This window comes from Cygnus olor, chromosome 3 (genome assembly GCF_009769625.2).
Source record: "Cygnus olor isolate bCygOlo1 chromosome 3, bCygOlo1.pri.v2, whole genome shotgun sequence".
NCBI lineage: Eukaryota > Metazoa > Chordata > Aves > Anseriformes > Anatidae > Cygnus > Cygnus olor.
The window spans coordinates 23,743,774-23,771,072 of NC_049171.1; the positions used below are offsets into that span (position 1 = coordinate 23,743,774).

The 27,299-nt window shown below is 36.6% G+C and overlaps 1 protein-coding gene across 4 annotated transcripts in view; it reads right to left on the bottom strand.

Moving 5' to 3' along the window:
* Positions 1–27,299, bottom strand: part of CSMD1 (CUB and Sushi multiple domains 1) — a 1,148,093-nt gene that overhangs the window by 574,300 nt on the left and 546,494 nt on the right. For all 4 annotated transcript variants that reach the window (XM_040551456.1, XM_040551454.1, XM_040551453.1 and 1 more), the window contains one exon: positions 4,465–4,659. In XM_040551456.1, coding sequence (XP_040407390.1) covers positions 4,465–4,659 — 195 coding nt within the window. The remainder of the gene's footprint in view (positions 1–4,464; positions 4,660–27,299) is intronic.

A 27,299-nucleotide genomic window follows, 5' to 3' on the forward strand; every position in this document is an offset into this window, starting at 1 on the left:
AAGGGCAGCCCCAGCAGCCAGAGAGGCAATACTGTGGCTACAAGAATGAATATTGTATATATTTTCCTTGAGGGTTTGTAATTCATGGGGAATTTTTTCTAGTAGAAGCAGCATTTGTTCAGTTAGACAATGTATAAATTACTTCACACAGCTTCTTAATGCTTCTGAAAATATTAAGCAACAAAATTGCAGAAAATAGTAATTTGCCAGCATCAGTGAAACATACCATGAAGAATAAGGGTATTACTTTTTTTTTTTTTTTTAAGTATATAAATCATGTAGCTTTATTTAACTCTGTTGTATTATCTTGTATGGATGCCATGAAATGAGTTTATGATGACTAGAAAGAAGAACACCATCTGGAAACAAAACTATAACAAAAGGTGCTTTCATGGAAAAGACCAAGATCCTTGGATCCAAGAAACAAAAGAGGAACATTCCTTGCTCAAAGATATAGTGAATAGAAATGGCTACCCCATAGCATATGTTCCATACTGATAACATGAAATAAAATAAGGAATGCTTAAAATCCATCATTAAATCCATATCCCACATGAACTCAAAAAGTTTTTTAAGGCAATGTCTCCACTCACAGAAATCATTAACTGTTAAATAACTTTTATGTTATGATTTGCATTTCTTGGCAGAAGGTACACAGGAGTCTTTGCATTTCATGGAAGTTCTACTTGGGGTATAGGACCCCACCCGAGCTCTTATTAATGGGACAAATTCATAGAATTACAAATCATAAGCAAAATGTCATTCCTGTTATTGACATTTGTATGTATAGTGCCATCACATCTCATGTACTTAAAACTGCACTGCCAAAATGGGCAGTATCTGCAGAAACAGAACAAATATTTAGTACACTGATGACATCATGAAATTACAACATGTATATTTTTCTGAAACCTGATTACTACCACTTGTTAGAAGGACAAAAATGCATCTAAGATCAGACAACTGAAAGGTTAGACAGAATGTGTTTTCTTATGGTATTCAAAGCACTGTTAAAAACAAAAACAAAACAAAACAAAACAAAAAAACTGTTGTGTACTACTTGAAATCAAATACAAGCAGCAGACATGACTCAAATCTCTGTTGGTTTTGTGGTTATTAACTCTTGTACATTTTTTAGCAGCGAAATGTATAACATATTTATTTGCTGTGAGAAATTATATTATAAAACTCTTCAGTCACAATAAACCTTCACAAATTATTACAGAAAACAACTACTACCCTTTGTAGTTGTCATCCATGAATGTATCAATAATACTGCCTAGGGAGAATTTGAGCAGTAAAGGGTGTCGATATGGCTCTGGGACTGGGGTGTACAGAAGCCCAGAGGGATAAGCCCATGCAGGAATGTCAGGTTCCTGCAGAACACTTGACCAAGTAGCTGATGCTGGGCAACAGAGCTTTGACTTATTTAACCACAGGATTCTCTTCAAGGAATAAGGGCTACAAGGGAGATGAAAGAGACAAAGGAAGGAGACAAAGAAAGTTTCTCTCTCTCCTCCTCAGAAAGCAACATGACTGGAAGCTCGGTTCAAGTGCCTGCACACAAAAAAATGCCACATGTGAAGCACACTGGACAAACTGGAAGTACATGTAAAGTCATGAAACTGAGATGTCGTTGAGATTACAGAGACTTAGTAGGATAGCCCACCTGACTGGAGTGCTCTGACAGATGGTTGCAGGCTCATATGAAAAACAGAAAGAAAAGGAGAAGCTGTACCCTACACAAAACAGGACCTTGAATGAACAGAGGTCTGCTGTATGACAGACAACAATTATGTTTTGTTCCTATGGACTAGAGTGAGAGAGAGAAGCCAAAAGGGAGGTTTCATTGTGGTGAATGTCTGCTACAGACAACCTGATCAAGAAGAAGAGGTCAAAACCTTTAAATAACTAGAAGCTTCCCAATCACAGGTTCAGGTTCTCACTGGATACTTTAATCACCCCAATCACACCTCTGTGGAGGGCAGCATAGCAGAGGGCCAGCAATCCACCAGGTTTCTGAGTCCACTGAAAATATATATTATTTATTTATTTTTTTTAATGCAGGCACTGGACAAGGCAATTAGGTGTAGAAATAAAGAACCATTCAAAAAAAGTGATATTCAACACCAGCTGCAGTTCCCATAACCATGAGTTGAAGATCCTGAGAGATGTAAGGAAGGCAAGTAATATAATAAACTCCTTGGAGTTCAGCAGAGCAGATTTCAACTTGTTTGCGAAGTGGTAGACAGGCTCTCATGGGATGATGCCTTGAAGAGCTAAGGGGCCCAGGAGAGCTTGTTTGACTTCAAGGGCAGCTTCCTCAAGGCTCTAGAGTGATCCATCTCTTTATGTACATAAATGAGTAGTCATAGCAGGAGGCAGCTAGGGTTGAACAGGGAATTCCTGACTGAAGTGCTTTAACTCAAATGCAAAACAGCAATGTACAAAAGGTGAAAGCAGGAACAATCTGCTCAAAAGGAATATAGAAGTATTGCTCAGGAACACAGGGATGAAAGGAGGAAGGCCAAAACTCGGATGGAATTATACTGTTGAGGAATGTGAAGAGCAGTCATTCTAGAAGCTATTCTACAGTTATATCAACAACAAAGGAAAATGAAGGCCTTAGTGATTTACTGTTCATTGCGTTGGCAACCGTGTGACAAAGACATGGAAAAGGCTAAAGGAATGATATCTTTGCCTCTCATAATTAGCAAAGGCTGCCTTCAGACCTCCTAATTCTCAAAGAAATTAACTAGTTTTGGGGAGAAAAGTAGTACGCACAGCATAGGAGGAACAATTTAGGGACTATACAAGTTAGCAGGATATATGCAAGTTCATGGTACTCAACAGTATGTATCCAGGGGTTCCTGGCGTGCCACAGCATACAGCTGATCTTTATCATCTTCTAAAGTCTGTGACAATCAAGGGTGATTCTCAGTGATCAGAGAAAAGATAAATTTTAATTTCTCATTTTCAAAAAAAGTCAAGACGGATTCTGGCAACTGTGTATCTGTCAAGTTCACCTCAGACCTCCAGAAGATTATGAAGAATGTTCTTTTGAAAATCATTCCCAAGCACATGAAGGACAAGAAGGTGAATTGGGACAGCTTTTGCCAATATAAATCATTCTTGGTCAACCTGATTGCCTTTTTTGATGAAAGGATTTAGATTGGCTTTAACAAGATTTTCACACCGTTCCCCGCTATATCCTTGTAGCCAAACTGAGAGCATATGGACTGGATATGAGTGAAAAACTGACAAGACCATCAGGCCCAGATGGCAGAGGCCAGTTGTTCAAACTCAAGCTAATGGTCAGTTATTTGCAGCCGGGATTCATATTAGGGCTGAATCTCTATAATATCCACTTATTATCTATATAATATCCACTGCATCTTGGATCTGGAATATAGGATTGAACACATCCTGACAAGGTTTGCAGACAGACTTTGACAAGACGGAAGAAAGAGCAGACAGGAATCTCATTAAACTCAAAAGAGAAATGCAAAATCCTGCAACTTGAACAAGATCATACCATGCAAAAATACTTGCTACCTGACAAACAACCTGATGGAACACAAGCTGATTCAGCAGTGCACAACTGCAGCAATAAAAACTAACCTTATAATGGGTTGCATGAGCAAGAGTATAGCCAGTAGGTAAAGAGAAATGATTAACCCATCTACTTGACACTAAGTAGGCCCCACCTGGAATACTGGAGTACAAAAAATCAGACTTGAACAAGTACAGAGAAAGGCCACTAAAATGGTTAAGATGCATAAGAACATAATGTATGAGACTACAGAATGAGGGAAATGGACTTTTCAGCCTAGACAAGAGGAGATTGTGAGATCTAACTGCAATGCTCAATATAGGGAAGAAGGAGCCATAATCTTCTCACAGGTCCAGAACCGGAGAAATGGACATAATCTGTAAAAAGATAATTCCACTTAGACTTGCATATGAGAACAGCTAGGCACCGTAACAGGTTTTCAGAGAGGCTTTAGAATCTCTGTCCATGGAGATAAGAAATCTCTACTAGGGAAAGACCTGGGCAACCTGACCTAACGTAGAAGTTTTCCCTACTTTGAGCAGGAGCTGGACTGGACAACCAGAGGTCTCCTCCAGCTTATATCATTCAAAAATTCTCTGGCTGAAGATTTCAAGGTACTGCTTCCTGGAAGAAAATTTCCACAAGCGGAAAATTACAAAAGCATTTGACAGATCCTGCTATAAAATTGCTATAGGTATCACACATGTAAATGAAAAAGAAAAAAAGATCAGTAGATAAAATCTGCTACTTCTGAATGTAGACTCCGGATAATCACTGCTTCTGAATTGTGATTACAGTCTGGTAAAAAATTTTAGAAAGTACATTGTATTAAAAAAAGAACCTAAAAATAAATTTATTTAATCTGATCTTTTAATAGTGTGTTATTATTTTAAAGATGTCTTAATTTTTACCTCTGCAAAAAGGAACTGGAAAATCCCATGATGCTCCATTTCCAGGACTCACAATACACGTCAACATGGCATGGCCTTCTAGGATGTAACCAGAGATACAGCTATATCGGATTTTATCTCCAATGTTGAATCTTGTTCCATGAAGTACTCCTTTAGGTATTTCTCCTGGATTGCCACACGTATGACTAGGTAATACTGTCAAAAGAAAGAAGGAAAAAAGTTACAATTAAAATCTGCAGAAAAGTAATAAATATTTGTCAAACCATTGTAATTAAGTAATTGTTACTGTTTAAAACAGTATTCCTAATACAAATAAAATGAATTAGGCTATGGAATGTATTTTCACAAAAGTTTTTAGCTCATAAGAGACTTCATTACTTTCAGAGTTAATTTCAAACAGCTTTTGATTCAATAATCCAGTGAAATTCTTTACAGATCTATTTTCAAACAACAGAATATCCCATGAACCTTGCTAATTCTCCCAAAATTCAATAATTAATTCAATAATTAATTGCTCTCTGACAGTAAATTAGAGTCTAAAATATACTTTAAAACATTTTATTGTTTATTTTCAAATTGCTACAGGTTTTAGAAAATAAATTCATCTTTTTAATAGAAACAGAAAAGAAAAAAATGACTAAGCAATGACATTGGGCGGATATGAAAGGACACAGTTGTTTTCCTTTTTTTTTGAAGAAAGTTATTACAATTTGTAAGTATTAGTTACATGGAAGAGATTATATTAACCAGTTATCTCTTTAAATTTGATACTCCTCCACCTAAGAATAGCGTTAAGTGTTTGATGTGGGGAAGGAAAATGTAATTGTTCTGGAACTCATTGGAAAGTTACTGTTGGCATGCCATTCCTTTCATTTAAGTAGTACAAATTAATTAGTTTAATTTTCTTTAGAAGAGAACAAGTACAGGAAACTGAAATATGTCATGAACAGAGCACAAAAAAATACTGTCTTCATCAAAGAAATGGTGGTCTGAAAAGCTCACATGTAAGTCAAGAATTGTTTCAGAAACCACATTTTTCATGAAAAAATTCTTTCATCCTGTACTTCTCTCTTTCCTTACTTTATCCAACTGCAGAATAAAGTAACTATACTAATCTCACCAACCTGCATGTTGAGAGGATTCCTTATTCAATACATGCACATCCTCAGAGTGTTGTAAAGCATTATATCAATATATCAATTCTAATTAAGCCCCATTATACCATGTAAGTTCAATTATTGCATGCACACCCTTAATTCATTACTCAAACCGTTAGTCACACTGGCATTTAGATGATCATAATTACACTTAAGTTAGAACCCAAATTATATAGGAAAATTCCAAAAAGGTCCAAGAGTAAAGACCTTCCAAAAAGATAAAGCTAAAATAAGAGAGAACCGTTACATCACACTTTTATGAGAAAAATCTCAAAATATTCTATAAATATTAACTACCTAACAAAAGCCATATAATACTGTAATGAAAAACGGGTTAGGCAAATGTTCTACTAATGCTGAAGATTCAGGAAGCAAGATCTCTATGCGCTACGGGAACTACTTAAGGTTGAGTGAGTAACTACCAAAGCTAGAAAGAAACTATGATATTCAACTTCTTTTCTGCTGTTTCAGCAGCCTTAATAGAACAGCATATTTATTTGGATTGTGCTCATCCACATTGAACGGAGAGTCAATGTTTAACTTATATATATGAGAATGAGTATTTATATGTATAATACACATAAAATTATTTACACTAAAGGAAGTGATTTTAACAAACTGGAATAATTGGAAGAGTGCAGATGCTAACTTACACCCTAAAAAGTTAGCAACAATGATCCATTACATGCTACAGCTATGTTTTATAGCACTATATGCTCCCTCTCTCTGCAATTTTCCCCCTTTTTGCTGCTTTAGACACGGTAGGTTAACAGAAGTACTTTTGCAAAACAAGTCAAAAAAGTCCATTTTTTTTACATGGTTTGGACACAGGAGAATACTTACATTTGAAATGAGAACCTCTCTTTCCATTATATTCGAATCAAAACACTTTATAAAACACTATACAATTAAGTAGATTCATCCTGGCTTATGCGGCAAAATTTACAAAACCCAAACCTCAGCATTTATTTTTCTGAGTGGGTGTGCTATCTGGAAAAACACATTATTCAAAGACTACGATTTCTGATAAACTGCAGTCCCAAGGAAAAGGTATCAAAGCAAATCTACATCTTCCATATACATGGAAGATACATATATGACAACTGGCACTAGCTAACTGTTGGAATCATATTGTAGCAGATCAGTCTTCTGTCTTTGTAGAGGTCTCCTACAATGACTTTTTCTCTGTGTTTTCTTACCACTACATCTGTCAGGAACCCCCATATATAATGGAATTTGGCATCCTGAAACTGGCATGCATTTTACCACAACCTCCTAAGAAACAGTAAAAGATGAGTGATCTGAGAATGACAGCCATGTTCAATAATACATGTAATAGTTCACAGGATTTCACACTTGTCAAGATCAAGCATTCAACTACATTATTTATGTGCTTTTCTAAAAATTTCATTGAAGTACATTGAGGTAGCTGCACAATTCCCTCTGCACACACTTCACTGCTTCTAGTCTAGACCTAAGATGAATTATCCTTTGAAGGTTAGTAACAGTAACCAAAATAGTTTAATCTTTGGATTATGACAGTTCTAGCCGACCAAAGCATCATATGCAAAGATTATATATGTCCATCAGGCTTTAATTCCATGGCAAAGTCTTCAGTAAAAGACCCCTATTTTTCTAGTGTTACTGAAGTCGACTTCCAACTGAATTGAGAATCTATGGTCACTTCCTGGAGGAAGAAAGGAGAATCACTAGTGTCACTGTGTCTTTCATTATCAATATGCTTGATTCATGAAATCATTTGTTATTTATTGTACACTGAGAACAATTACACATTATACGGCATGGAAAAACTAAAGGCAATAGCTTTTTTACATTTATCCAACTTATTCTCACATGGTATGCTGTACCTCATTTTCCTTCAATCAAATCCTCAAATTGGAAGAGAAATCATTGTGTTCAGAAAGGAATCCAGTTAGCCTTAGTATTTTAAAAGCAAAAATATGTACAATGGGATAGCCATGAAGATCCACCTCCTAAGATTTCTTCCTCGTGAGTCTATCTTCACCAGTCAGACAGATGTAAGAATCTGTATTGACTTCATTTCCTAGCACAGATCAATCTGGAGCACTGTGCAATAACATTTATTCATGAAATTAAATCTAAAAGATAGTCCTTACTCATACATTACGTATCTCTTCCTAGACAGTAGAAGGCTATTACTGTGACTAGTGGCTGCCACTAATTATGTTAAGCTTTCAATAAAACTGTCTGATCAAAATCTCTAATGTAATTTATTAATTAGATAACATATCAAAGGTTTTAATCCATTATTTAAAGTAACTATGTACATGTTATATATTTAGTCTTTTTAGAAAAGCATTCAAAAACTATATTTTATATAATAAAAGATAACATTAATATTAATTATCAGACATTGGCAAAAGTCCACATCAGGACTGTAAAATGTAGCAGATAAATGGCATAATTTTTGACAATATACAAATAATTGATTAAAAGTTGTTAAATAAACGTTGTTGAATATGAGTAGCCATTCTTATAGGTGGCCTCTATCAGATTGTTTATTTACACGGCCTTTTCCATATTCTTTCTGAAGCTAATCTCTGTATTCTTTTGTGATATAGGGCATTTGAAAGTATATTCACAGCATTTCATAGTTATCCTTTGCTTTCACTTAGCGAGAGTGAAACTTCCTTCATTTTGCTGGATATCAGACTTCATTGTCCACCCCTTTCTGATCACACAGATGTTGTAACAGAGGAAGAAAGTCTAGAATTAGACAGCCATAGTTGATAATGGAAAAACAAAATATAAATGGTAGCTGTCACTTAATAAATTATTGAATGAGTATTTTATTCCATCCAAGTTTTCTTACTCACAGTCTTATAGCTTTACTATGCTCATTACACTTGAATGCAAGTCTTCAAACATGCAGTAAGCAATGCCTATATGTTTTCCCCATGTTTATTTCAAATCTGTCAGGACAACTACTGTCAACGTAACATCCTGTTTTGGTAGGATATTATTTTCCTTTACTTTGGTTTTAAAAGGTCAAATTATAAAAATATACTTTCTAATAGATTCTGAAAGTATTGAGGTCTTCAGCAATCCAACTCCAGTGGATGTTTACAGGAATAAGACATCTAGATTGGAATCAGTTATATAAAACTATGAAAAATAGCTTCCTAACCTTTGCTGAAAATACTAGACAGAAGCTCAATCTGACAATGACTTCAGGAGAACATAATGGATTATTTTTTTATTTTTTTTTTACAGATGTCACAATCATCAACTATATTGCAAAGACTGCCCAGAGGCCCTAATAGCAAAAACATCATACTGTTTATCTCACTTAGGTGATACTGGTTTTATCCTTCTGTGAATCAGATGGTAAGATTTTACAGGCCAATGATACTTATAGTAGTCATAACTGGACAACAACAATTCAGAAAGTAGTTTAATTCAAACTAGCAAAAGGGAAGGGGAAAGGAAGGGAAAAGAAGAAAGGAAGGAGCAATGTGGATGTTTTTCTTTCACTTATTTCTACACCTTTATAAGACTTTATAGGCATACATGTTATTTGTTCTTTTTCCTGCTCTTCCTGTAAAGACCAGGAAAGTTTTCCAGGGTTGCACCTATGCTCAGCTAAATGTTATTGCAAACTTTTTTTTTTTTTTTTCTGCTGTTTCATAGTCTCTCTAGTACAGTCCCCTAAATGTTTCATAACATTACCATCTTATACTGGGGGCTGGGGAAAAACACACACAAAGGAAAAAGCATAAGGAGGAAGACAGAGTCCCTTGATACAGGCGGCAAATTTGGAATTGCAACATTGGGAGGAATTTCAGGAGCTGTATGGAGAAAATCAGGGATAAAGAAAAATTCAGGGCTGATGAAAGGATGTTTTTTATATTTGTGTGATGGACAACTCCCGATATCCTGTCCACATAGCTAAAATACATGCTGGACTTTGGTTTCATGCATAAACTAAATATATGCAAAGAACTGTACTTTCAAAGTCATAGAAGAAGAAAATTTCTGTGGAGAGCAGTAACTATATTCATGAAAACAAAAGATGCTAACAAATAGGAAAAAAATGTTAGATTTTCTTGCACAAATGGAATTGAAACAAAAGTCCCTGCTCAAACTCAGAAAAGCAGCCTATTATGAAAAGGGACCTATGGAAAAAAATTAATCTACCAAATGAACAGTGCTGTACCGAACAAAACATGCATTAAAATATATATGTGTATATGTATAACATATATGCATATGTCCCTATATATGTATTTTCTTTAATAAATGTGTTCTGGAAATAATAGAAAGTTCTTTTCCAAGTTGTAAGTAGCGAAATTTGCATTAAAAAACTAATTTTTAAAAATTCTAGAGAACTGTTCTTGCCTTTCTACTTAGGAAAAGACTAGAAAATCAATAGATTTGATTTTTTTTTTAAACTTCTAATGCCTTACATTACACTCCATTACAGTGCATTTTGACCTTTCTTTTTAAAAGCAATTCCAAAAATTGAATCAATTGAAAAGCATGTAATATTTCATTGTCGATTTATTAAACTTTTTCTTTTTTTATTTCCAAAAGCTATGTACAATGAATAGTTAATTGATCTACCAATCTTTCGTATTAGTATGGAAAAGTGTAAATGCATGTAGGTCATTTGTTTATAGGATTGTGCAATGACAGTAACTGTACAGTCCTACCCTTTGCAAAATTCTCACTTTTGTAGACCAACAAGGTCTCCAGATGTTCCCAGTGATCTCAGGGACCTAGGATTCCTTAAAGCTGATCTTATCAGTAAAACAGTTAGGATGTGTCCTCTATTTAGAGCAAGAAGTACCTTCATACTAGCAGTCTTAGACACATTCTAAAGGTTAAACTGTAACTTTATGAAGTTCCCTGGGCAGGAACCTTTCATGGTTTTAGCTGGGAATGAGTTAATTTTCTTTGTAGAGGCTCATGCAATGTTGAGTTTTGATTTTTTTTTATGAAAACAATGATATCGCACCAATGCTTTTAGTTGTTGCAGAGCAGTGCTCACACAGAGCCAAGGACTTTTCAGCCTCTCGTGCTGCCCTGCCAGTGAGGAAGCTGGGGGAGCACAAGGACCTGGAAGGTGACACAGCCAGGACAGCTGGCAAAGGCTGACCAAAGTGATATCCCATACCGTGAAACATCATGTGGAACAATAAAACTGGGGGGGAACTGGCTGGGGTATGCTGGCCACTGTTTGGGGCATTAGTCGGCAGGTAGTGAGCAACTCTTAATTAGTTCTTTTATATTAAAATACGTTTTCCAGAATGTTTTCTCCTTTGCATTTACCTAAGCACTTTCTTCCACTAAAACATGTTTTCAGAATTATACAGTATGCTCGTATGACATAACAACTTTCTCCCAGTGTTCACAGGCAATATTATACTTATAGATGTAGGAAAATTCTAAAGTATGCACTAGAAGTTTTTTTTTCTGCATCTACTATGTCAACCCACAAACTGTAGAATCAAAGACTTTTCACATAACTTGTTTCAGAATGTAATACTGTTCTTTATTTGTTTTCTTAAACCATTGTCTTTATCTATTGACCTGCCAGCCATGAATTTGCTATGGGCTGAATCAGCTCCGGTTTCAGGAGCTATCAAAGGAACAACTGAACTTGATCTAAGAATGCCTTAGTGATGAAAACTTAATTTTTAAATAAAATTAAGATGGAATAGTATTTGAATCTGTTGTCTAGTGGTCATGTAATTTTTGTTCTAATAAAAACAGTGAATTACTTGGCTTCAAGGTTTATTAACTACAAATATGTGATAAGAAAAAGGAGAAGTTTAATTTTACTAGAGCTGTGCCACTGTGATAGCAAAATCATCCTCCCCCTTACTTCCTGCCCTGAAGTTTCAGTTAATATACATATTTATCCTGTTTCTAATACCTTTAATGGTTTGTAGTCTCCCTTTTGAAGTTCAACAATGAGGGAGAAAACAGTGAAACTATTACGGCTCTGTCAATAGGTATCTGTAGGGCGCTTCCGCAGCAGCATAAATACCTGAGATTTATAATTATTATTCGGTATCTTCTTGTATGGCACCTCTTGACTATTTCAGATCACCCCTAATTCAGTCCTGAGTCTTGAGTCTCAAGTAGTTGTACTATCTTACTGTAAATGGAAACCACTGAGGGTTTGCCTGCCATAAATCATTCATAAAGTCTGAAAAGTTGGGAGCATATCTTTGCACAAACAAGTCTCACACAGAAATTGTATATGCTATGAATCTGACTCAATATGGACTTTGTAGAGGGGCGGTATCCTGATTTTAGCTGGGATAAAGTCTTAAGACTGGAAGAATGAGTGTTTGAGTCATATCCTTCTTGCAGCCAAAATAAATGTTCCAGTTGTTGGATTAGTTTTTTGTTTGTTTGTTTTGACGGCAATGTTCACTTCCCTCTTACTCAGAGACTGAGTGTTTAGATATCATCCATTAATGGCTTTTCAATTAATAAATTAATAAATAAAGATTCTTGGCTGAAATTTTTCATGCCAGTAACAGCCAGGGTCAATAGTATACAGTCGACTTATGCGAGTAGGTCAATTTCTGTCAGAACATTCTAAAAAGCACAGTTCTTTATCAGGTTGTATTGACAAAAAAAAAAAAATGGACAAAATAGTTGAATGAGATATAGAAGCTGTTGGAAAAAAATGTTATTTACTGATCCATTATGTAGAGTCATTCCATCTTTTAAGGGATGTGGTCTAATACTCAACACTCAAGGCTTCACAGTTACTTCTTGAAAGCAGAAGGGCACCTCTACAGCACTACACAAAGTACTGAAGCTAAAGTACAAAAAGTTATTAACACTGCTTGTATTTGAGAGGTATTATATAACTATGTATATCACATTCTATGCAAGTTCACAGAGATTTCCTTTAAGTAAATGATCAGCATTATTCTACCAGTGAAAAGTGTGGTTTTCTATTTTTTTATTTATTTTTTTCTAAGCAAGTCAGAACCTATTGGTGTACTTGAAGCCAGTGGAAACATAAAATTTTCAGATTATTTCTTCAGCAGTCATACCTCTACTGCTATTTCCAAATATATTTCATACATTATCATATAACATAAGGGCTTACTTACTTTTCCACAGGATGCTCACTGGTCATAAACTTGTTTTTACTTATTTTTGCTAACTAAAGCCCAGGTCACATACTAAGTCATTCATATGGATCATTGTTGTTTTGATAAATTCATCTTGTCATAGTTTTTTTTTCTCATCTGTACCTCCATGGCAATAGGCGTCATAAAGAAATAAGCTAATCAAAGAATACAAATGCTACTTCTTTCACAAGTAATAGTGATTTCCATTGTCTCAAAGGTGCTGAAATGAGGAAATGCTTTACAAAGTGTTTCAGTCCATCTTTGTTCACTTACTTCTCTTGGAATAGAGTATAGAATATACTTTGTAGGTATACTAAACTTCTTTCTCTTATAAACATAAGGCCATTTGCAAAATCAGTTTTTTTCTGTGACTAACTTTGTAGTCCAACTCGTACAGAACTCTCAGGATGGTTAAGCTTTGACCAGCAAAAGTGATTCAATACTCAAGCCTTGTTCCATGGTTACTTCCTTTCCTTCTATACTGATCACGTAGAATCTTTTTTTTTTTACCGTTTCAAACTCAGAATCTTTTCTGGATTTTATCTTTCAGTTCTAGAGTAGGCTGGAAGAGCCAACATGGAATCATTAACAGTGAATTATGCCTGACCAATCTGATTGCCTTCTGTGAAGAAATGGCTGGCTTAGAGGTCTAGCAGAGGGTAGTAGATGTTGTTTACCATGACTTCAGCAAAGCTGTTGACAAGGCTCTCCATAGCATCATTGTAACAGAAGCAGTGGAGCATGAAATGGGTAAATGGACTGTGAGGCTGAGAGAAAATTGGCTGGACTGCAAGGTTCAGAGTGCTGTGACCAACACTAAAAAGCTCAACTGGCAGCTGGTTACTAGTTGATTCCTTGACAGTTGATACTATAGCCAATATTCTTTAACACCTTTTACTGCTATGAGAAATAGAAAGAACCATCTAAAGGTTCAAGATGATACCATAATGGTGAGTATTAGCAGTAGCACTGCTACTACTAGCAGAACTGCTATTCTCTAGGCTGTCAAGTTACTTCTGAAACATCCTGACACAACATGAAATTCAACGAGGCAAATGCAAAGTATTGCACCCATCACAGTGTAACACCATGCAACTGTACAGTGTGGCACCACCTAGCTAGGAAGCAGTTTGTCAGAAAGGGACCTAGCAGCAACATTCTTCAGCAGCAGAGACACAGAACTAAATGCCCAGCTGTAAAAGAGTAAAAGAGCAGCCAGCAGATTGAGGGAAATGACTCTCCCCCACTATACTGCACTTGTGATACCATAGCTGGTGTACTGTGCCCAGTCTGGGGCTTTCCAGTACAAGGAGGACACTGACGTCTCAGATGTCATCTGGGATCCTCCATTCAATGGAAGAACACCAGGATGGTCAGGGACTGGAGAGCCTGTCCTGTGAGGAGTGGCTGAGGGAACTGGGTTTATTCAGCCTGGAGAAAAGACTGCTCTGCAAACGGCTAATCTTAATTCTGTCTCCAAACACCTGCTGGGCCAGTGCAGAGGACACAAATAGGCTCTTCCCAAAGATGCACAGTGATGAGAAGAGCGGCAATGGATGCAAGTTGCAACAAAGGAAGTTGCACTTAGAATGTATGGGTTTGTTTTTTGGATCATGAGGACAGCCAAGTATTGAAACCAGGTGCCCAGAATAATCAGGATATCTGTCTTGGAAATATTCAAAATATGACTAGACAAGGCCCTAAACAACCTCACCTAATTTAGCCTTGCTTTGGTGGGGGTGAGTGAGTGTTAAACAAACAGCAGGGATACTATCCAACCTAAATAACCCCATGATTCTGTCTTCAAGAAGTTTGCTGAAAAATAAGCCTCTTTAGAATCACTGGTGGCTATTTATACTGATTATATTCTTTTTTCTAATGTTTATGATCCTGAGCTTCAAGTTTACTGTTGACTTTCATTATATGCTTTTGGAGCACAGATTATGCAACCAAAGGAAAAAAAAAAAAGCAAAAATGGTAGTATCTAATATAATATGGAGTCCACAACTTGGGCCCTGGGTTGTATACAAATAATAATAATAAAATAATTTTACGTTTCTGTTTTGAGATTTAGAAAGCTCCCAGTCTAATAAAGATAAGGTGAAATTACATAATAAGAAAAATAATAATTAAAAGAAATGCCTCCCACAGAAAGGGTAAGTCAACAAATAATCTGTATTGATTATATCACTAAATTAATTTTTGCTCTATTTCATATTTATTATGATATTTAAGAAAGGCATCTGGGAACACTCAATTTTTAGTCTACTTCATCTATTTTATATATATACACACACAGAAACACAGGCACATTAGATTGAAACTGGAAATCTTCAGTTTGAATGACTCCATTTTTAGTTCTTCTCCTAACAGAAGATCTCAGGATTCTCTAAAACCTCTTCTAGCAGCTGATGTGTCAAAACACAGATTTACACAAGACACAAATCTAAACTTACTGTTGTTTTTTTTTTTTTTTGTGAGAAACAGAAGAGAAATAAACATAGATTTTTCATCTTTATTCCCCGCAAAAATGAAATAAGGATATCTTCTGAGTCCTAGAGTTCAATGTCATGCTCTCTCAAGATCACAAAACAATGCCTGCACATGACATAACTATTTAATTTTTTCAATTTTATCTGGGAAATTAGTTACTCCAAACTGTCTTATTTAGGCCATTTTGTAAACTCATGACTCATCAAATTAAATTTAATTAGTATGAAATACAAAATATTCACTAATAATTTAAAAAAACTTAGAAGCATATTCTTCCTATGCAAAGGTTATTCAAGTTTTGGAACCACTGTCTATTATTCCTCCAAGTAATCATAGAATAGCTTGGGTTGGAAGGGACCTTGAAGACCATCTCGTTCCAACCCTCCTGCCATGGGCAGGCATGTCACCCACTAGATCAGGTTGGCCAAGGTCCCATCCAACTTGGCCTTGAACACCTCCAGGGATGAGGTGTCCACAATTTCTCTGGGCCCAAGATGTTTTCAGAAAAGCTCTGTATCCATTCAGACACCAGAACAAGAGTCCCATTTTCAGAAGATAATGGATACTGAACTCCTTTGCAAGGCATCACTGTTGCAGATGCTACAACTCAAAGTTTAGGCTTCAATTATAGATTCTTGAAGAACTGAAAAAAGTACCTCTGCCTAAGAAAATGCCCAGATGTTTATGGCAATTATTTTGTGAATAATTACACTGTTTCCTTACATAATGGGAAAAAAGAACATGTTATGAAAATAAATAAATAAATAAATAAATAAATATAAATCTGGTGGCCAGCAAATCAAAGGTTATACTCAGTTTTAGATAAGTACTATATTTTAATCAAAATATGCACTGGGGCTATATCCAGCCACTAGAAGTCAAACTTATGGTAATTATTCAGCAGCAGAGGGAATGTGGGTGTGGGGGACACTGTTCCACACTCATGTAATTTCCTGATATGCTCTGTGCTGATATGGACTCACCTCAGTCAAGTACTGCATACAGTTTCAGGTACCAAAATATAAGAAGGACATAAAAATATTAGAGAGTGTGCAAAGAAGGACAGCCAAGATGGTGAAGGGTCTAGAGAGGAAGATATCTGAGAAGCAGCTGGTCACTTGGATTGTTCAGCCCAGAGTAGGAGACTGAGGGGAGGCCTCATGGCGGCCTGCAGCTCCCTCACGAGGGGAGCGGAGGGGCAGGCACTGAGCTCTGCTCTCTGGGGACAGCGACAGGACCCGAGGGAACGGCATGGAGCTGGGACAGGGGAGGGTCAGGCTGGGTGTTAGGGAAAGGTTCTTCACCCAGAGGGTGGTCGGGCACTGGGACAGGCTCCACAGGGCAGTGGCCATGGCACCGAGCCTGACGGAGTTCAAGAAGCATTTGGACAATGCTCTCAAACATATGGTTTGATTTTTGGGTGTTCCTGTGTGGAGCCAGAAATTGTACTCAATGATTCTTGTGGGTCCCTTCCAGCTTGGGACATCCACACACTGAAGCATTCACACAGTGAAGCATGGCCCAGTATATATCTCTTGGCAACTTTCTTCTTGAGACTGTCTTTGTCGAGCCTTGTAGAGATTTAAAAAATAGCCTTATTGGCTTACAGAAATCAAGATGTTATATTTACTCTTGTTAGCTAAGCAAGTATAAACCTGTATTTTCACAGAATCCAAGGATAAAAGGAAATCTGTTCTCTGTTATATGTACATTTCTGTATTTGTGCACTCATAAATCTTAGCGATATTTTCCAGATAAAATACTTGGATGATATCACTTTTGAAATCTACAGCTTTCTTGTTTTACAAGCATTTACCCAACTGTGTCTGTCATTCTCTAAGGATGTACAAAATTGTATTGGATTGCATATCTATGAAAATCACTTGGGAGTATGCAGCAATGTTAAAACTCTAATACATCTTCCACATTGAGATTGATATTTTAATTTTCTTGTGCAGGTAATAACGAAAGATTGATGGATTTTACTTTTAGTATGTTTACTTTTATTATAAAGTATGTAATAAATGTCTTGCTGTTGGTTATAAGACCATAAAAGTCAATATTGTACAAACAATGCTAGAAAATTCTCAAGTGCAAAGGCAATCTTAAGTTAAAGCTAAAACTTTATATTTCCTCATACTTGTTTTGCCCTCAGATGTACTACACCCTTTCCTAGATGAGCTGAGATCAGTGAGCAGTATTTCCTGATTTTAGCTCTCTCTTCTTGAACAAGGAGAAGAAAGAACAAGCTGAGCATGACAGTCCAGGAAGAGGCTATAAAAAGCACTTGAGTCTGTACAAAATTTATAAATGGAAACTTTGCCAGCTACCAGAGATCAAAAGTCATTAGTCATATTCTTATAAATATCAAAATCATGCTTTTCCACCCCATCAAAAAAGTTCACTGTGTCCTATGGTCTGTCTTCCAATTCGTCAGTACGATCATTACAGGCGTGTGCAGCATCCGTTACCTGCCCTTCTCACTGTGCGAAAGATCATTCTGACCTTTTGGCAGTGATGGTACTCCCACTTTCCCAACCATCCTTCCACAAAATTACTTCTGAACTGCCAACACCATCAATGTAGTCAGAAGACAACCTCTAGCTCATCACCTCACCTATTTGATAACAAATAAAACCAAGCAAATACCTTTAAAAAATAATAATGCAAAACCAGACAACTTTTGAGAATCTCACTAGACAAAGGACTTACATTCATAAAAAAAAATCAAATCCATTCTGTGCTTGAAATCCCATAGGATATGAAGGCTAAAGCAACAGTATCTCTGTGTGTTAAACAATGTACTTATCAAACAGAAAGATAAGCACAAGAAACTGCAAAGACCTTATCTGGAGCCCTGCATACAAATCTGATTTATCCTTGCTCAAATAAGAGCAATTCAATCTGAAACAAATGCAGAGCAGAGCTATGAAAGTGATCAAAAGCTTTTAAGAAGATATTGGATGGTTTTTTACAGCTTTCATCTGAGAAACAGAGACTAAAATGCAAATGCTATGAAGACTCTGGAAGGCAAACACCAGGTCACAAGAAATTTTATATAAGCTGAAGGCAGGGCTTGGACAAAAATAAAAGCACATGAACTAATCACAGTTACAAGAGGCTGAAAACTACAAGCATTTTAAACAAAATGTAAAGTTATGGGGAAGTTTCCATACAGTTATACGGAGAGATGAGACTGGGGTGAATATAACTAGTTTGAAGCTGAACCTAATTTATGAAGCAATTTTAAATAGAAGCAAGTCCTTGTGGCTTAAGGAGTCTGATCCAGGAATGCAGAGGCTCCCTCATCCAGCCATCACAACTGGAGACAAAAGGTCCAAGACTCCCACTTGCACACTTCCTAACCAGTCAGCCCCCACCACACAGAAATTTGATTCTGATATTTCTTTTCATTGAGACATCTGAAATTGATGTTGACAAAAAGAAAAGAGAAAGCTAATTGACTTCTAATTTTACATGAAAAAAGCACACTAACTTCAAGATGGAAGTCAGGAATGTGCAAAGATACTATCTTGATGTAGTTATACGATTAAAGAAAATACATTGCACATCAAGATTTTCATGCTCTCCTAACTATTAACAAAGCAGTGGAGCATTTAAGGATTCACACAACTTCTCTTAAATTTTATACATCCAGCAATCTGAAGCCCAATTTTTTCTTATATTTTTTTTCCTGAAAAACTTTGAAACAAGAGTCCATCAGACCCATACTTAGAATTGTTACTAAGATGAGAGAACAAGTATTAATGAGTACAAGATTCATTGATAACAGAATAGTTACTAAAATTGTACAGATGAATCGTGAATGAAAATTGTTGGAGAGAGATTTCACAAATAGATTTTCCCTTTATTGCTTCCAGCACTTTCTGCAATGATTGTTGATACTAAATCAAAAGGGATTTTTGAACTACGAAGATCTGCCATACTAGGTAAGAACTGCAATTTTTAAAAAATAAGGCATGAGCTAGCTTTTTTTTTAAGTTACAAAGTTATAATCGTACTGTATGCAAATATCCTATGTGTACTAGGGAATAAATTTGAATAAACACAAACAAAATGTTCCATCTTTCAGCAAAACACATTCAAGATGATTTTTCAGCACTGAACAGATAAAGCTTAATGTAAAATACGCAATGTCATGCATTATTTGATAAATAGAAAATGTAGAACACCTTGTATGTACCACTCTGCTTTTTTCAAGGCTAAGTATTTACAGGTCAGGGAAAACATTATGAACTGATAGAGACATTAGAAAAAAAAAAGGAAAAAAAAGAGAGAGAGAGATTACATTTGAAAAATCAGCTTCATGAATAGATACACTACTGTTGATTTAAGGGACTCTTCAGCTATCGCCAGCTTACTAAATAAGGCACTTACTACTACTTAGTACTAAATACGGCAATATGCCATCAAAAAACATTTGATTCCTTTTCATTCTCTTTCTTTCCTACACTCTGGTTTACTGTTTTCTGAGACTACAGTAAAGTCCAGAGAAAAACAATCTGATGCAGCATCAGTGCAGTGCTGTCTGCTCCGACTCAGGCACTCCCCTACTGATGCTGTGCAGGCTTTTAACAAAGCTGGACTGTGAGGTCTCACAAGCTGCCCACCACTCCTCACGTTTTCTCAATGCTTTAGTAAATGGCACTCCATCGCCATCAAAGACCTCAAACTTTCTCTTGCTTAAAACACACACAAGGCAAATTTTTAATGAGAATTCAATATGGTGTACAGGAGACTATTTGAGTTATGTACTGAGCTTTATGTATTTGCAGGCTCCTACTTCAACAGGTGTGTCAGATAACTTACTCCCTGCTTCAGCAGTATGGAAAACAAAAGGTTTTAAACGGGTAGGAGAAGAATCTACTGCCTCAAAAGGTTTAGCTATAGGAGAATAATCACATTTCCATATAGCTTGCTATGTGGGGAGTCCCCAGCTAACATACGGATCAACGTACTGTGTTTCACAGACCTCAATAAAGCAGAGAGAAAAAAAAATAGTTGTGCTCCACGGCTATTAAGTTTGTGAAAGTTAATGTAGCTTTCGTGAACATATCAATCTTAATGTGAGTTTTAGTGAGGTCAGAACTCATAATTTTTCATGAGCCAGCTGACTTCACAGGAAAGAAAGGATTGTAAAAATATTAATTGTTTTCACGTGTTGGTGTGTCTCAACATGCAACACAGGTTTTCTGTTTAATCAGACAAGATGAGGCAGGGTGCTCTTGAAAAAAACAAACAAACAAAAATAAGTAAACAAAAAAACACACATTCTGTCATAAGACCTTTGCTTAAGACACAACAATTTTTTTCTTTTTTTGTTTTAAAACACAAAAGTTATTTCTGTTGCTTATTGTCAGTGCTGTCCTGTGCTAGCCTCTTGGTTCTGTGGTTTACCCAACCAGCCTATGAGCAAGAGCAGAGAACTGATGTGGCTTTGAAAGGAAAAAAAAAAAAAAAGAAAAGAAAAAAAAAGCCTCAAACACACATGTTAATGCATGCTTGGCTGGATATTTAAGCTGCAACAGTTAACAGCCCTGCTTAGGGGAAAAAAAGATACATACATATGATGTGCAGCTAAGATACTTGTTAGCTGCAGTACAGGAGTAAGAAAGAGCAGCAGCAAGAAAACAAGTTCAAATACCAAAATGAGCCACATTATGAAACCACGAGCTGAAATTTCTAATGACATGCACTTTCTATAAATGGTCTTACCACGGTAGTTGGAACAAATAACTAGAAAAGGTCTCTTGCACAAATGAAAGAGAAGAAACAAGGTAGGTAAGAACAGCATTACCCTACATATGCAATTTAACATAATGTTAATTGTTATTTATGTCATCCTAATTAACCAGAAAAGGAGAATTTTAGGTACTAAATAAAGAGCTTACAATTGTTGGTATTTTTGTTTTCGCTTTTGTTTTTCCAGACTTGTTTTCACAGTAAAAGGCAGTTGCAACTTCAGAGATAGCATAATATCTGCCACATAAGTACATACTTTAGCACATATTTTTTAGCTTAAAAATATGATATTTTAGCTGAAATATGATATTCCTTTTAAAAAAAAAAAAGAATCTGTGGCCCATCACGCAAATCCATCCTTAAGAGTTTTTTGTTGTTGTTGTTGTTATTATTATTATTATTATTGTTAGTCCATTTTTACATGAGAAACCTTAAAAGCTCCTTCACAAGCCCCTGAGGTTGAGTCATGCCAATCTGATGTCCCTGTAAGTTCGTTAAGTGTGAGCACTCCGCTGCGAATCCTTCTGCACTGATGGGATAAGGAAGCAGGGGTCTAGAGAAGGACAGTGGCTTAAATCCACTGCAAATGTGAATTTAAACAATATTGTGCTTGCGAGAAATGCTTAGTATTGTTTCCAGATACAGAAAGAAAATGAGTGAAGAAGTTGCATGATATTCCCTTAATCAAATATACAATTCAGACAGAGGAAACATGAAGATTAAATCCCAAATATCAGAGCCTCTGAAAATAAAAATCCCCAGGATCACTCTGAGTAAGATGATTGTTTACGCACAGCTATTGTCATATAGAAGCCATAGAAACCAAGCAAATGTGTGTATGCAAATGTGAGAGCAGTTACTTGAAAATATAGGAGACAACCTTTTATTACATTAACACCGAGGCAGCACAGAAATTATCTAGACATGCAGAAATACTTTCCAAATTTAGGCAGGGTCTGTCTGTGTCATACATACAATGGAGCAGTGTAAAGAGTATCAAACTCACTTTCACAAAATACAGTGAAGAATGGAGATAATAAACATGTGAAAGCCACCTCGCTAAATTAGTGTAGTGCTTCATCCTAGTAAATAAGTCGGCTTGCCCTTTTCTGTAGCCTCAGGTACAGTCCTGGTGCTGTAAATGAGTTGACAGCAGCTAGCCCTTCCAGCTGAGCACTGTACTGCACCGAGCAGTGTAAACCTGGAGCTAAATAACTTCAGTTTCCATGCAATCCAACTGTTTGCACAGATCTCCCTTTTTAAAATGTAGCCATGCAGCTAAACATGGGCAGCAGTTTTGTTCAGTTCTATACTTTCATAAATGAAGCTGAAAGAATAAGTAAAAACAACCAGAGGCACATCGGTTCGATCTCCTGATGAAGAACTGTGTTTGCGCTCAGAAGAACAATGAGCCTCGCTGTACTGAAATACATTATTGTTGTTTGCAAGATAATAAAGTTGTAGGGAGCTGGAGAGTGGCAATGAGTAGGAGGGGACAGATTTCTCAAGACTGTGAAACATTCTCACTTCCTATGAAACACTCGGTGTAAAATTTACTTGAAACTTCTAAAGGATTTTTGTCCTCAGCCACCTGAACAATGTAACCCGCCCCAGAGAATTCTTTATTACACCAATTTCTTGTTCCTATGTTCAGTAATGGTCTGACCAAAACTTAATCTGTTCAGGACTAACTCTCGGGATCCTTCTGATGTGGAGATGACACCAGATTCTCATCTAGCTCTATCTATGAGATTATGGCTATAAGTGACACTTGCAGCCAGACACCTTTAAATAACTCCCATGTGTTCTCCATCTCCGTAATTCTTTTGGGACTCCAACATCACCAATGTGGTAAAAAATAAAACAAACAAAAAATCCACTGATTCTTCCTAAGTATTTTATGTAAGATGACATTCTGTCCACTTTGGTTGCAGTTGTCTATTTTAACCTTAAGCTCAAAACAGCATATGGAACACCAGAAGGTATTTTCATCCTCCTCAGTTTTATCACAATCTTGACAGCCAAATTAGTATTGTGGCTATTTGAACAATGAAGCCATCTGTGAGGCTGATGACATACCGAAGGAAAAGTTTACTTCACTGCAATACTTCTTCCATGTGCAGCTAAAGGAGATTGTCTGCTGTTATTTGTCTAAAAGATTATTTACTGGAAGTAACAGAAGAGAGCTTAATAATGAAATTGTCTCCGAATCCCTTAATTCCATGTTTGTTTCTGTACTACATTTGCGCAAGGTGGTGAGGTTGATCTCCAAATCAAGTCTCTTCTACTCACAACACCAGAAGACCGTGGCTGTTTCACTGGACACCGTGCTTAGCTTCTAGAGACTACACATCCATGTGAGTCACCAGACCAGTCTAAGGAGATGTGCTGACTATTCTATACACGAAAACTGAACAGCTCTGAGGCCAGCTGGCGTGTTTTTATTATTATACTTTCTGAGCCTGCAAAACAGGATGGCTGCATCCAGATTGCCTGCTCAAAACAGTTACTGGTCTGTACTAATTTCTGAATTATTCCCAAGAATCGTTTGGAAAGCACTACTTGGCCCAAGCAAAATGCGTGCTGCAATCCATCTAACAACAGTATAGAAAACTGTTAGTGCCCCAGCCCGTGTCCTGGCTTAATACACTGGTGAGGATCAAGGCACTGTGATGGTATTGATTGCTCAGTCATCCCAGACAAGGAAGAGAAAAAGCATCACACTGAAATTTTGGATGGCTGTGTGACCACTGTCCCATGCCTTTGCTGTCCCTCAGAGAGCATTTCACACCTGCTCTGCTTTTAAACAATTCTATCATACATCCCACAGTAAGTAAACAGAATCAGTAAAAATCCCAGTATTTCAAGGGTGACTTGAAACACATTCAATCACAACAACACTAGATGCAAATAATATAAATGTTCTTTATTTTTTGTTTGTTTTAAGAGAAAAAGCAGCACTAAGATCAGTGTACTCTTTACAATGATATTTTTTTCAGTGGTGAAATCAGAAAGTTGTCTCCACTGCCACCACTGACAGGATGGGACAAACCTCTCATATACAGCCAAGGAATCTGGGGTATTTGTTTTCAACGTCTCTGACCCTATCTGCATGGATATACAAACAAACAATAACAACAACAACACAACAAAAAAGTAAGGATAAAACCTGCACTGTACTGATACAAAGGATTATATCTATCCAAACTCAAAAGACGTAAACAGATCAAATAGACTTTTTTAAGGTTTTCATACAACTCTGTTGCAAGGAGATTTTAGCCTGCTGAACAGCTATCTGTGCCTTTTTATGGGTTTCTGAAGTTTGCAAGGCTCCAGCCCTATGCTGTACTGCCACTTCAATTTACTTCACGCAAACCCTGTGAGTGAAAGGGATTTTATTTATCTGCCTGATAATACTAACCTATTACACTTTCTTGAAAAAAAAAAAAAAAGGCAGTTCTATAATCTACCAACGATTAAATGACAGAGAATTGAAAGCTTTATGTTCATTCAGTAATCACAGCAGCTCTTCTTTTTCACTAAACAGGTTTTCCATTTGTAAAGAGCTTGTCATGGTGAAGGGTAACATCTCAAGAGACAAACACGTTCTGCCTTCATTATTCACCCACATATTTAACGTGGTTCCAAGGCTGGCTGGATAAATACCTCCCAACCATATAAGATGTCTTTTTCCTCATTTTTCATGAAACAAGCAAAATACTTCAATTTTTTAAATGCCACTTCAGTATCTCCTATACGTGGCATTTACAGCTTTAAAGATCTCTATGGTTTCTGACAGTTGGAAAATTAAGTTTAGAGTTTGTTGGAACTTCAGATGCTGAATGCTGAAGCAATAACAGTATACTAATAATGCTGTAAGATTACTACACATTGAATCTCTCCTCAAAAGATCACTATAGGAACTAAATATTTTTCACTAAGAACTACAAAAATAGTTTATTAAATGTCTTCTGCAAAAGATATTTCTATAAAACATACACAGCGTGGCAGGCAGTTTGAAAAAAAATGTATCTTACACAAGTAGATAACACTTGCTTATGATGTCTTTCTTATCTGACACATCAAAATATGAAGAAAAATTCCAGCATTTCAATCTCAGATGTGCAAAGATTTTGCCTTATTGCCAAAATTAAAAAGCATCACAATCTCTTTTTCATCCAGTTTCAGTTAAAGATTTTGGCAGATCCTGTTAACCTTCCATTTTAAATTATTCCCATCAAAGTATTCCACTTTACATCATGAGTACAATGAGCTACAGATGGTACATGAGTAAATCAGAGTATGGATCACCAATGAATTCCAGAACCCTCCACACTTTACTTTTTTTTTTTTCCCCCTCAGCACCTATTCCACTCCCAGATTTATTTCCAGAGCTGCAGGCAGATGCTTTCAAAAAATACAGCAGAATCCTGATATTTCAGGGCACCTGAAACATCCAGACTGTTTAGCAGACTGTTGGAATAGTTAATCTGAAAATAAAGCCTTGTGAGTCGTTTCATGGACTCTTTCCTATCTAAAAATAAATAAATAAAAATAAAAATAAAAATAAAATAAAATAAAATAAAATAAAATAAAATAAAATAAAAGTTATTATGGTATTGTTCATCTTTATTTGAAGCATGAAAGCCACAATCCACTGGCATACTTCTACACACGCTTTAGAACAGAACAGAGCAGAGCAGAGCAGAGAACATAATAGTTCAGTTGGAAGGGACCTACAGACCATTTAGTGCAACTGCCTGACCACTTATCTTTAATCGTGAGTGTTGGGTCAAAGAATTCACAGCCAGAAATTGAATTTACGTACAGACTGATATCTAAATCCAGTAAACACAAATTCTAGGGGGAAAAAAAGTTTGTTAGAAATCAAGGGGGCATTTTTGTTCCAGTGTTTAGATCTATCTAAACTCTGCTATCTCAGATGGCCTTTAATGGTGCTGTACATCACAGGTCTCCTTATGAAAGATACAGACTACTTTTGAGCACAGCATTTCTGATCCACTCGGGTGTAAATGAAATATAACTGGACAGAGAAGGTGGTCATAAAAGCTGCACCAGAATCAATGTACTTCAGGGTAGAGTTGTGCAGTCAAAATATTTTCTTGCAACTGATTCACCCTCACCCCTATAAAAAGGTCGTTTAACGTTAGGAGATGAAAAAAGTTTCTGTTGTAAGGGAATGTGTGCACTTACAATAAGGGGTTATTCACAACCACTTCACAACCAGCTAAATTCAGTTAGGAGCACAGACACAACCTTTCCGATAGGCAAACTGGCACATGGGCTTGCATCCCAGCCTGGCCCTGGACCCGCCACCACAGCCCTGCCCAGCCATCCAAGGGCTGTGTCTGACACTGGCTACTCCCCCAGGCCTGCCCTGCTCTTCCTGGTCCTCACCAGCAATGTCCCTGCCACCCATGTCACCACATGTGGCTCTCAGCTCCCTATCCCCTTTTTCACACTTGGCCCTTGCTGCTAGTTCATATTCACAGTAAACATTTCAGGAATACATAAAATCTCCTCGATTTAACTTCCAGAAGTTGAAGATGCTGATTCTATTTCAAGACAGTGTAGGTTGCTTCTTACAGCCAGGGCGATGGTTTACATGTTATACCAAGATAATGTCATAGTTCCAATCTGCAACTTTCTTTTACATCAAAAAACCCTGAAGACACAAGTTATATAATACAAATCCAAAGAAAAGCTTTGGTTTACAGAGCTTAAATTCTTGCTGCATGCAGCTTGCATGGATCTGGAGGATGGATATGCTTTTGGGGGAGAATCAAAAACAAACAAACAAAAAATCCTTATTTCTAGTCACTGTTTCTAGCTTCCAACAATTCCTATGTCATCCTTTAGATCACAACACAAGGTATGCAGTATTTTTTCACATATCAAAGTGAGAAAAGCATCATTTTAGCAGTAGGAAGGCAAGGCATATGAGAACAAGTAGTATCTTTCATTTGATCAGTTGGTATAAATGGGAAATGTAAGGCATACCCAGCAAGATTCTACTCTGCAAAATGGCTTCATATCCAAAAGTTATACTTCTCCATTCTGACGTGTTTTAATTAGAATATGTCATTTCTCTCCACAACTTTTGCCTGTTTTATATTCTTAGAACACCACAAGTACAACTTCTGCTTCTACCATAACATGTTTGGTATTTTCACTAGTAGGAAACAGACAATGGTGTATTTACCTACTCTCCCCTCCTCCCCATGCACCCACATTTTTTTGTGGAGCACGACACTCAACA